We start from the raw sequence: 11973 nt of genomic DNA on the forward strand, positions 1-11973 counted from the left end.
TGGTTCCTCGCAAGGATGACAAAAAATGCAAAACACAGCGATACAATGGGATAAAAAGTGATATGCATCTTCATAAAAAGACAGTTTTCACCCACATTTAAAATGTGGTAACTGTTTTTGAAGTCAATATTCTGGATCTTAAAATCAAAGGAAGTTATAGGTGGTTTTGGTGCATAGGAGTATTCTAAAAGAAATGTTGCATGTTGCAATTTTAGATAAATTCAAGGAAAAAGGAAACGAACGTTTACTAAGCTTCGCTATAATGACGACAATAGATTTAAAAGGAGGTGGATCACAACTTCAAATATTTCAAGAAGAGCAATGCTCTCCCTCTTTGGTGGATGGGCTTGAACAAAAATCAGTTTCGTTCTTAGCGGTGCACATTCTCCTCTCGGTGACCGCTTTTCTTGGGAATTCCCTTATCCTTGTTGCCCTTCGAAAGGAATCTTCCCTTCATCCGCCGTCCAAACTGTTGTATCGTAGTCTGGCCATAACTGACCTGTTGGTTGGTCTTGTTAGTGAGCCTCTCTATGTTACTTATTGGATATTCTTGGTTCAGGAAAACTGGAGTCTTTGTCAATACGCAAGCAACGTAGCGTACATAGCAAGCTATGCATTATGTGGAGTGTCTTTGATGACGATGACAGCCATAAGCGTGGACAGACTTCTCGCCCTGTTGTTGGGGCTGAGCTACAGACAAATTGTAACGTTGAAACGCACATACATCATTATAGCTACTATCTGGGTTATGTCCACTGTCGCTGCTACATGCTTCAAGTTAGATCATCGTATAACGCATTGGTCTGTATATATATCTATACCATTTTGCCTAGGCATCACAATCATCTCGTATACAAAGATTTTCCGCACTCTTAATCGTAATCAGGCACAAGTAGAAGGTCGTTTTCAACAACAGCCGGGCCAACTGAATGCACTGAACATAGCCCGATACAAAAAGGCAGTGTACAGTGCTTTGTCGGTGCAGTTAGCATTAGTAATTTGTTATGCACCATACTCAATGATGGTAGTTGTAATCGCAGACAGTAAAACACATTCGTCACACTTAGTAGTAATATGGAAACTAGCTGTTGTCTTAGTTTACTTTAACTCGACATTAAACCCATTTCTTTACTGCTGGAAGATTAGTGAGGTAAGACAAGCGGTAAAGCAGACAATAAGAGATGCACTATGCTGAGGTTAGAAATGATAATATGTGATTGCATGAGCAGTAATCGTGCATTGAAAAATTCAATGTACTTGTTTCAGTTCCATTGAGAACAGCCAAGGAAAAGTCGAGAAAATAAAAAACTCATTTTACTGACTGTACTATAGTAGAGAAACGTCTCTGGCTGGCATTCTTATGATAAAAAACGTCTTGCAAACGTCTTGCAAACGGATAGAAACATGTTATTGAGAAACTATAACAGAAGAAAATCAAATTTATTCCCTTATAACGATCAAGTTTCGACCAGGATCACAATGCTGTTGTCACAAGAGACCATTATGATGGGAATGTTCTTGTAGCTTTTGCCTTAAATCCGTGTGTAGCGTTATAAGATAACATACAAAAGAATGCGAAATCGCAATAACGATCGCATTTTGTTTCCTTTATTTATTATTGTTGTTTTTTTTTTCATTTTTAAGGCAAACATACATTATGGTGGAGCAGTCTAGGTAATTTTACAGAATCGTATAAGCTGCGAATTACTGAGAAATTGGATTCTCTAAAATAAAAGCAAAACCCAGCCATACAATTAGATAAAAAGTAACATGTATCTTTACAAAACAGACACTTTTCATCTGCATTTCAAAACAAGAAACACTGCCTTCAGTTTATTTGGATCTTGGTACCAAATTAAGGTTTGGAAGTGTGGGTGAAGTCTAAATTAAACATTCCTTGCTGCAATTTTTAGCGGAGCCCATACTCATAGAAAAAGGTAGTAAAAACAGTAACCCATCAAGCAGAAAAAAGGTGGTGGAATTACCAAAATTTGATAGGTTATGACTGTGCGTCCGTGCGTACAAGGTGCTACTTTCAGCTTGAGCGGCCGACTGCATTGCAGGCTCGAAACTAGTCAGGGGAACGGAGAAGGGGACCTCAAATTTGACCTAACTTTAGCCCCAAGCCCCTCTCTCTCTAATCGTTTGAGAACAAAGTTACATTTATGAAGTAAAAGTCCCACTATAGCAGAGTCCATGGTGAAATTCATTTGGCAGCACAATTTACCAATGAAGTTTTATAGCACTTTCAAAATGCCACCTAGCAGGGTGAATGCTTGGTGCACCATAGGCCACAGATGGGACCCCCTCCTGAAACTCCAGAACAAACAGTCAGAGAAGTGAGCGAAAGAGGCTTTTGAAATATCTTGTCACACTCAACTTCTGTGCTAAGTTTCAGCCAAATCGGTTGACTACCACTTCTGGCCCCTGGAACACTTTCTCAGACAGGGACACTTAAGGCAAATAGCAAGTTGCTTAGTTTTCTTTAACTTGACACTAAACCCGTTTCTTTACTACTGGAAGATAGGTGATAAGACAAACAGCAAAGCAAACAAATGGACAATGACTTTGTCCAGGAGTTAAAGGGCTTTTGACATTTGTTATCTAATTTTTAGAGATTCAACCAGAGATTGTCCGTAGACAACCTTTTTGAAACCACCCATATGTTTGATTCGTACCATCATGCCCTCTCCCACGTGACTGAAATGACTTTTTAGAGGGATAATCGTAAATAATGTTAATAGCTTCACGGGAGTGCATGGTTGAATTTTAAAGGAAAATAAGTGAAATAGCCTAAAGCATTAATTTGGTTATGTGGCATTTCGTACCTGTCGAGTAATTGTCTCCGTTTCCAATTATCGTCGCATATGAGGCGCAAAGAAAAAAACCCAGTAAGGGGCTGTCATTTACGAAGTCTGCGTTCAAATAGTTTCCGATTTATTAACGTTTCATGTCGAATATTCAAGTTCAGCTTCCTGAAGCTGATCATCATTTTAAAGGTCTTTATAAATGAAAGCTGATACCAACAATTTATTATCTATCCTAGCAAGGACACTTTTTCTTAGTATTGGTAGCTTTTGCACTATGGCGTGAAATGGTCATAAAAGCACAAAGTTTTATATTTCTACCTGGTAGTGCAAATTCATTCGAAAATTAAATTTGACCAGTGGGATAGACACGTAGTTTTGACGCAGAACAATTTTAGGTGATAAAGATCCCTGCCTCACCAATTATGAAAGATAAATTGCAAGAAAATCTTCCTTGCGGGAAAGAATATTTCTATCGTTCATGATGCTGCAAAATAAAGATATTCAGTGGATCTATGGAGGGATCTTTTAGAGTTTATAGACGGGATAATATGACATAGCATTACCTGTTGAAATTCATAAATGGTGATATTTAAAGCTACTGGGAAGAAATTGGTATCTCTTGTAACAGAATAAGCATTATTTAATACATGAGTGAAAGTTGCTGAGGACGTTTCTGGGTAAGTGTAATTAAACAGAGTGAGGTTTACGTGATCGTGGCCTGGCAGGTGCTGTCAAGGAAAAAATATCTCTCTTCAGATTCAATTGCAAAAAGGCATTAAAAAAGAAAAAAAAACAAAAAAAAACAATTGTTTATGAAATGCTGGAGAATATTTTCTAGCCTAAATATTGTCTCTCGACTTCAACAAATGGAGTAGTCTTAGGCAGAATTTCATTTAAAATCTCCTTTTCAGAAAACGGTAAGTTATTATTTTTCTTTTCATGCTCGGTCGCTCGCTAGAAATTGATTTTCGGAAGCAAGCTATAAACAAAGGAAGAAATATTTTATATTTACGCGTACTATCTGCATTGTTTGAGACATTTTGCTTCAGAAGAGAGAGTTTTTGCTTATGCCATAGTCAAATTATGACACCAGTGCCAAAAATGCCTGGTATGTCTTAAATACTAAGTAAGACCTGCACTAGACATGCAGGTTTGGCAAACACCTTTATTTGGGAATAAAACTTCTTGTTTTTTTCATGCGGAGAAGCTTTCTAGGTGTAGAACGTTCGTCGCACTCTTTCATATAGAAAAAAAAAACAACAACAACAACAACCGAAAAGATCGCACCATTCAAGACTTACAATTATTGATATTACTTATGGTTACGTTCTGTTCTTTTTAATAAAGATTTTTAAGTAAAATGTAAATTATGGCGAAAAAGTCCAGAGAAATTAGAAGGGATCTAATAAGCTGCTCGTTACGCAGAAACTGGTTCCTCTCACGGGTAAAGTAAATGCAAAACACAGCGATGCGATCGGATAAAAAGTGACATGTATCTTAATCAAACAGACAGTTTTCACCTACATTTGAAATCTGGTAACTATGCTTTTGAAGTCAATATTCTAGGTTTTAAAATCAAAGCAAGGTATAGGGTTTTTTTTTTCGTAGGAGTGGTCTAAAGAAAATTTTGCTCGTTGCAATTTTTAGATAACTTCAAGGAAAAACGTATAATGAGGACAAAAGATTTAAAAGGAGGTGGATCACATACTCAAACATTTCAAGAAGAGCATTGCTCCCCCTCTTTGGTAGGTGGGCTTCAACAAGAATCAGGTTCGTTATCAGCGGTGCATATTCTCCTCTCGGTGACTGCTTTTCTTGGCAATTCCCTTATCCTTGTTGCCCTTCGAAAGGAATCTTCCCTTCATCCGCCGTCCAAACTGTTGTATCGTAGTCTGGCCATAACTGACCTTTTGGTTGGTCTTGTTAGTGAGCCTCTCTATGTTACCTATTGGATATTCTTGGCTGAGGAAAACTGGAGTCTTTGTCAATACGCAAGGGATGCATACCACATAACAAGCTATGCATTATGCGGAGCGTCTTTGATGACGATGACGGCCATAAGCGTGGACAGACTTCTCGCCCTGTTGTTGGGGATGAGATACAGACAAATTGTAACGTTAAAACGCACATACATCATTGCAGCTACCCTGTGGGTGATACCCACTGTCGCTGCTTTATTCATCAATTTATATCATCGTATAACGAATTGGTATGAATATATAGTTATACCATCTTGCCTAGTTATCACAATCATCTCGTACACAAAGATTTTCCGCACTCTCAATCGTCATCAGGCAGAAGTGCAAGGTCGTGTTCAACAACAGCCGAGCCAAACAAATGCACTGAATATGGCGCGATACAAAAAGGCAGTGTACAGTGCACTGTGGGTGCAGTTAGCATTAATTGTTTGTTATGCACCATACTTTATAGTGGCAATTGTCATCGCTGAAAGTAAAAGATATTCATCACACTTAGTGGTATTAAGGGGAGCAGCAGGTATCTTTGTTTACTTCAACTCGACATTAAACCCGTTTCTTTACTGCTGGAAGATTAGTGAAATAAGACAAGCGGTAAAACAGACTATTAGAGAAGCACTATGCTGAAGTTAGAAATAATAATATGTGATTGCACGAGCAGTTATCGCGCATAGAAAAGTTCAATGTACTTGTTTCAGTTCCATCGAGAACAGCTAAAGAGAAGTCGAGTAAAAAAAAACTCATTTTACTGAATGTATTAAAGTAGAGGAAAGTCTCTGGTTGGCATTCCTGATGATAAACATCGTATTGCAAACGGATAGAAACATGTTCTTGAGAGGTAGATAGGAGATGGGATTTTTTTCCTATCTTTTTAAAAACAGCGTTAGTCAAATAAAGATTTAGGAGAGACTTTTCAGCTTCAAAAAGTAGGCAGTTTGCTGTAAGAGCCGGTTTACAAGTCAGCCGGTAAGCGAGATCAACATTTTTATCATGTAGTAATCCTTAAATCAATTTACTTTTTTTTAAAATCAAACTGAACCATGATTATCACTGTTTCTCATAGAGTTGTCTTTAAAGTAACAATCTTTAGCCAAAGACAAATTTACTGAGATTACAGCCGGAGAAAATCAAATTTATTCTCTTATTTTGATCGGGTTTCGACCGGGATCAGAATGCCGTTGCTACAGGAGACCATTATGATGAAAAGGTTCTTGTAGCTTTCACCTTTAATCCGAGTGTAGCGTTTCAAGATAACGCATAAAAGAAAAAAGAAATCGAAATAACGATCACATTACAATCACTCAATCGCAAAATAATGAAGTGCGCATAATGACATGTAGATCTTCGGTTCAGAATACCGCAGGCACGCAGTTAGGCATTACACGAGGGTGTGAACTTCGACGAGAATCTAATTTTTAGCAAACATATTAGCGAATTATGCAAGAAGGCCAGTCAAAAGGTGGGCGTTCTCGCCAGGTTGAGAAACTTGGTTACTACGGAGACTAAACTATTACTATATAAAACTGCTATTATGCCATATCTCATATGGCATTTCTGTAGGGCGTCGGATGCAAGGAAAGTTGAAAGAATTCAAGAGCGAGCACTGAGGATAGTCTATAGTTCACATTCAGAAACGTAAATGAGCTTATTAGATCGCGCTAAACTACCTACCCTTCTTAATAGGAGATTGCAAGATATAGTTATACTTATGTGACCGCCTCCCGGTTAGCTCAATGGATAGAGCGCTGGACTGTTGTGCGGGAGGTCGAGGGTTCGAGCCCCGACCGGACCAACACTCAAGGTCTTAAAATAATTGAGAAGAATATGCTACCTTTCTATAACATCAAGAAATGGTTAGATATTCTAGTCTTCTCGGATAGGGACGAATAAATGGAGGTCCCGTCTCCTACCGGGTTAGGGGTAGGAGACGTTAATTTCCCACGCACGAGATTACTGTGTGATGGATGTCCTCCCCTGGGGTGGGATGGGCGGGTTAGGATTGATTGTAAAGCGCTGTTGATCTATCATTGTAAATAGCGCTCTATAAGTGATTAATTGTTAATTGTTAATTGTTATGTATAAGGTTAAATATAGGCTAGTTCCTGATTTCATTTGTGACATTTATAGTCCTAAGTCTTGTAAATATAATTTAAGAAATCAAAATGTTTATATGCCTAGGTTTAATTCTGTATTGTATGGTAAACACTCTCTTAGATATCTTGGACCATTTCTATGGAACAAACTAAAAAAAAAATCACTGAAATTAGTAGCCTCTCTAGGTTTAAGTTCCATATTAGACGTAAGGATCCTACCGAACTGATAAATGGTAACAATTGCTCCGCGTGCTTAATTTTTACCTTAGGTTATATAATCTATAGCTTATTTCTTATAATTAATTAGGTTATTCATCTACGTTGCTCCGCGTGCGTAATTTGTATCTCTTACGTTATATAATCTATAGCTTATTTCTTATCATTAATTACGTTATTCATCTACGTTGAGTCCCCAATTAGCGTCAGCTAAATACATTGACACATGAATAAAGTTCATTATCATCATCATCATTATCATCTAAAAGTACTCCTTTTTTTCTTCGTTTCAATAGAGTTATATTGTACCGTTGTCTGGCAGCGACAGATCTGTTGTTTGACCTTGTTAGCCAGTCTCTTGCTGCTACGTATGGGATGTCTGTGGTTCGTGAACGATGGGTTTTTTGTCGATACACATCAGAGGCAACTTTCATAACAAGCGTATGTTTGGTGTATTTATTGACTATGACGGCCATAAGCTAAGCGTGGACAGACCTCTTACCTTGCTGTTGGAGCTGAAATACAAACATATCGTAGCTTTGAAGCGCTCATATTTAACAAATGGTAAACACCACAGCGTACACTATTGAGTTATGATGCACGCGGGAGGTTGGTAAGCACGAAAGAAGCGTAAGAGTCGCGCGAGGCGATAGCCGAGAGCGACTCTAGCTTTTTGATTTTGTTATTAAAACAGAATGTTTGTGAAGATTCTACGGCACAGGAAGAATGTTAGGGTACAAGCACCTGCTGCATGCATGAAAGCTTGTGTACATATACGCATACAATACTTTGTTTCAGAACAACATGCAAATACATAGTTATTAAGAAAAAGGAAACCCAGAGGTTGCCCCTATATCAAGGGTCTCCTATTTATGTAAAAAATCTTACCGAACTAGTTAATAAAAATATAAAAAAGTCAAGTAAGAAACAGCTAAATATCAATTATAAAATGGCGATACAATAAATATTCATGTTTCTTCAATTTTGATTTAAACTCACAAACGTTAGGGCTGTCACAAAAATTAAATAAATTAATAGGAAGATTATTCCAGGGTTTGATAATTCTGTCAAAGAAATAATTTTTGTAGCAGTTCAGTTTTGCGAGTCTGAGTTGTAGTTTATATGGGTGGTTAGATCTCGACTTAGTGTTTTTACAAAGTTCAAAATAGTCGCTGAAATTCAATCCATTTAGATTGAATACAGTTTTATAACATTCCACTAAGGCAAGGAAATCTCTCCTTTGTACTAAAGAGTTCCATTTAAGAATTTTACACCTCTCCGTATACGCCATCTCTTGTCTTCTTTGGCCTAAAGCAATTCGCGAGGCTCTTCTTTGTATCTTCTCAATTTCATCGATGTCTTTGATGAGGTGTGGTGACCACATCGGGCAGGCGTATTCCAAGATTGGACGAACCAAGGTTTTGTACAAGTTTGAAAAAATATCTTTGTTTTTACCGCCTACTGTGCGTTTAAGTAAGCCAAGAACCTTATTTGCTTTGTGAACTATTTGTTCAACATGTTTTGACCATTTCAGATCACTAGTCATAATAGCTCCAAGATCTTTGTAATTAGATACATTCCTCAACACTGTACTCGATATATTGTACCGTGTGGACTTTTTGTCTTTGTTACGTGTAATTCTCATGACTTCACATTTGGTAGAATTAAATTTCATCTGCCAACGATCCGCCCATAGGTCGAGGGTGGTCAGATCTATTTGTAAAGCAATAGAATCATCGATATTATTTATCTGTCGGTAGATTTTGGTATCGTCGGCAAATAATTTGGCAGTAGACGTGATGATGCCAGGTATTTCGTTCACATAAATAAGGAACATAACCGGTCCCAGTACTGAGCCTTGAGGGACACCAGATGTAACTGGTGACCAATCCGAGTACGATCTACGTACCATAACTCTTTGTTTTCGATTGGTTAAGAAGTTCTTGAACCACAGGTGCAGCTGCCCGTCTATCCCGTACCTATTGAGTTTTAAAAGTAGACGCTCATGAGAGACACTGTCGAACGCTTTTGACAGGTCCAGAAATATTACATCAGACACTTTAGACGAATTTCTTGTTAAACACCAGTCATTATAACAGCTTAAAAGTTGTGACACTGTCGATCGGCCATCCAGGTATCCAAATTGGCTTGGGTTTAGTAGTTTGTGTTACGTCCAAAATGAGACAACTCTCGATTTCACAATCTTCTCCGCCGTTTTACTGATGATAGATGTTAGCGAGACCGAGTGTACATGTAACAAGCAAGCTTTTACCTCATCCCAAGTACTGTCAAATTGAGGAAATAATTACAAAAGTGCCATCACGCCCTCATACACGTGACTGAATGATTTGTTAGAGGGATAATCCTAAATAATTTTAATAGCTTGATGGGAGGGCATGGTTAAATTTTGAAGGAAAATAAGTGGAATGGCCCAAAGCATTAATTTGGTTATGTGGTATTTCCTACCTGTCGAGTGATTGTCTCCGTTTCCAATTTTAGTCGGATGTGAGGCGCAAAGAAAAAAGCGGGTAATGGGCTGTCATTTACGAAGTCTGCGTTCAAATAGTTTCCGACTTAATAACGTTTCACGTCGAATATTCAAGTTTGTGGGTAAGTGTAATTAAACAAAGTCAGCTTTACGTGATCGTGACCTAGCAGGTGCTGTCAAGGTAACAATATCTGTCTTCAGATGCAATTACAAAAAGACATTAAGACTAAAAAACAAAACAACTGTTTATGAAGTCACGAAACGCTGAAGAATATTTTCTAGCCTAAATACTGCCTCTCAACTTCAAGAAATGTGGTAGTGTTGGGTAGAATTTCATTTAAGATCTCCTTTTCAGAAAACGGTAAGTTATTATTTCTCTTTTCATGCTCGATCGCTGGCTCGAAATTGATTTTCGGAAGCAAAATATAAACAAAGGAAGAAATTTTTCATATTTACGCGAACTATCTACACTGTTTGAGACATTTTGCCTCAGAAGAGAGAGGCTTTTTTTTATGCCATAGTAAAATTATGACAGCAGTGTTTGATACATCTTAAATCAGTGCTAAGTAAGGCATATACTAGACATGCAGGCTTGGCGCAGCCCCTAACAGTTTCTTTAGAAACTATCAGCCTTTATCCAAATTTATCAAGCTATTTAGAGGTAAATCAATTCGAATATCTTAAAAGAGTTGGGTATCTTTCGCACTGTTAAAATACTGATATACTGAACACTGAATACTGATGTCTCTATTTTTTCCTGTTGTTGCTATCTCAACCATGAGACGCCCACTCTCAATGCTACTGTTTGGATGCCTCTGGTTCACAAACAATGGAATCTCTGTCGATGCGCATTTGACGCCACCTTCCTCACAAGCCGTGCATTATGTGGAGTGTCGTTGATGACGATAACGGCCATAAGCGTAGACAGACGTCTAGCCCTGCTGTTAGGGCGGGTGCCAGATAAATTGTAACTTTGAAACGCACATATATCATTGTAGCTACCTTTTGGATTGTATCTACTGTCCCTGCTTTATGCTACACATCAGATTGCCTATACGCATTTGTTATGGCCATATAGTTATGCCATCTTGCCTTGTTATTTTAGTCGCCTGGTGTATGAAGATTTTTCGGGGTCTCAGTTATCACCAGGCTCAATTACAAGATCTTGTTGAGCAACAGCCGAGCCAAAAAAGCAGTGTTCAGTGCTCTGTGGGTGCAGATAGCATTTGTAGTTTGCTATGCACCATCCTTTATAGCGGCAATTGTAATCGGTGACAGTAAAACATATTCATCACACTTATTAGTATTAAGGGGAGCAGCAGGTGACTTAGTTTACTTTAACTCGACTTTAAACCCATTCCTTTATTGCGATGAGATAAGTGAAGTAAGACAAGCAGTGAAGCAGACAATCAGACAAGCACTTTGCTGTCTATGGAGTTAGGTCTTCCTCGACTCATATATAATACTTTTAAAACTGAAAGTGATTACACAATTATTGTATGAAAACACTCGTTAAATTTAACAAATAGAGAAGCCTTGACTATGCTCTGTTCTGTAGTAAAGCCCGTAAGAAGCGGCTAGTAGCCTCGTCATGGGTCATTGACACGTATTCCCGTCCGTTGTCGTCTAACAAGAACTGGAAGCTTTGCTTCGTCAACTGTAGTAGACCTTCGCGTCCTCAACGACACCACTACAAGGTTATATGAAGCCAGGTATTCCGTACAAGACCCCAAGGATTGTCTCCCCAGACTGGATTTGACGACTGCAAGTTTTGGAGGTCAGGTACTTGAATTGGAGGTTTGTGTTTCGTGTACTGTGTTTCCTTTGTTCTCGCGCTTGTTTCGCTTTATTTGACTCCGGAAGAGCTTGTTTGACACTTGGAAATCTGTACCTTTTGAAATAGAAATTATCCTGTTAAATGGCGGGTTGTTGAGGTATCTTTCAATTGCGTTTCGGAATCCAAGAAGGGATGACCTCGAATACAATACACCATCTTTTGTTAGCGCTTCTGAACTGATTCGTTCTTCAGTGCATAATATGAAGCATGCAGTAATTTTACAGTCGAGCTTGAAAGGTGGCTAAGAGTTGCTAAAGTCGGAGCTTACCAAAACCAAAGGTTTATAAATTATGATAATAATGGTAAAAAGTAGTAAGTAATAAATTGTTCTTCAAGTCAGTAATAAATTTTGACAACCTATCCCGGGCTTTTATTTACCACCTCGATCAATAAATAGTTGTGTTTATTTCAATAATGGAAAATAACTGTCAAAATTACCAAACGAGAATCGCTCATCACTGTAGACAATCACAGGAAGAAAATTCAATAACTTTCCTTTTACATGAAAGTTTACCTAACACGAAGGTATTTTACTCGTCTGATTGTGAACAAA

The 11973-nt window shown here is 38.1% G+C and overlaps 2 protein-coding genes across 2 annotated transcripts; both read left to right on the top strand.

Annotated features, from left to right (window-relative positions):
- Positions 1-262: 262 nt before the first annotated feature.
- On the top strand, positions 263-1195 carry LOC148720904 (melanocortin receptor 4-like). The gene has a single exon (XM_088737701.1). The coding sequence runs from the start codon at positions 263-265 to the stop codon at positions 1193-1195; it is 933 nt and encodes a 310-aa protein (XP_088593827.1).
- A 3231-nt stretch (positions 1196-4426) lies between these two features.
- On the top strand, positions 4427-5462 carry LOC148720905 (melanocortin receptor 5-like). The gene has a single exon (XM_088739852.1). The coding sequence runs from the start codon at positions 4481-4483 to the stop codon at positions 5411-5413; it is 933 nt and encodes a 310-aa protein (XP_088595978.1). The 5' UTR covers positions 4427-4480; the 3' UTR covers positions 5414-5462.
- Positions 5463-11973: the final 6511 nt, after the last annotated feature.

The sequence above is a fragment of the Stylophora pistillata genome, chromosome 11, assembly GCF_964205215.1.
Source record: "Stylophora pistillata chromosome 11, jaStyPist1.2, whole genome shotgun sequence".
Taxonomy (NCBI): Eukaryota; Metazoa; Cnidaria; class Anthozoa; order Scleractinia; family Pocilloporidae; genus Stylophora; species Stylophora pistillata.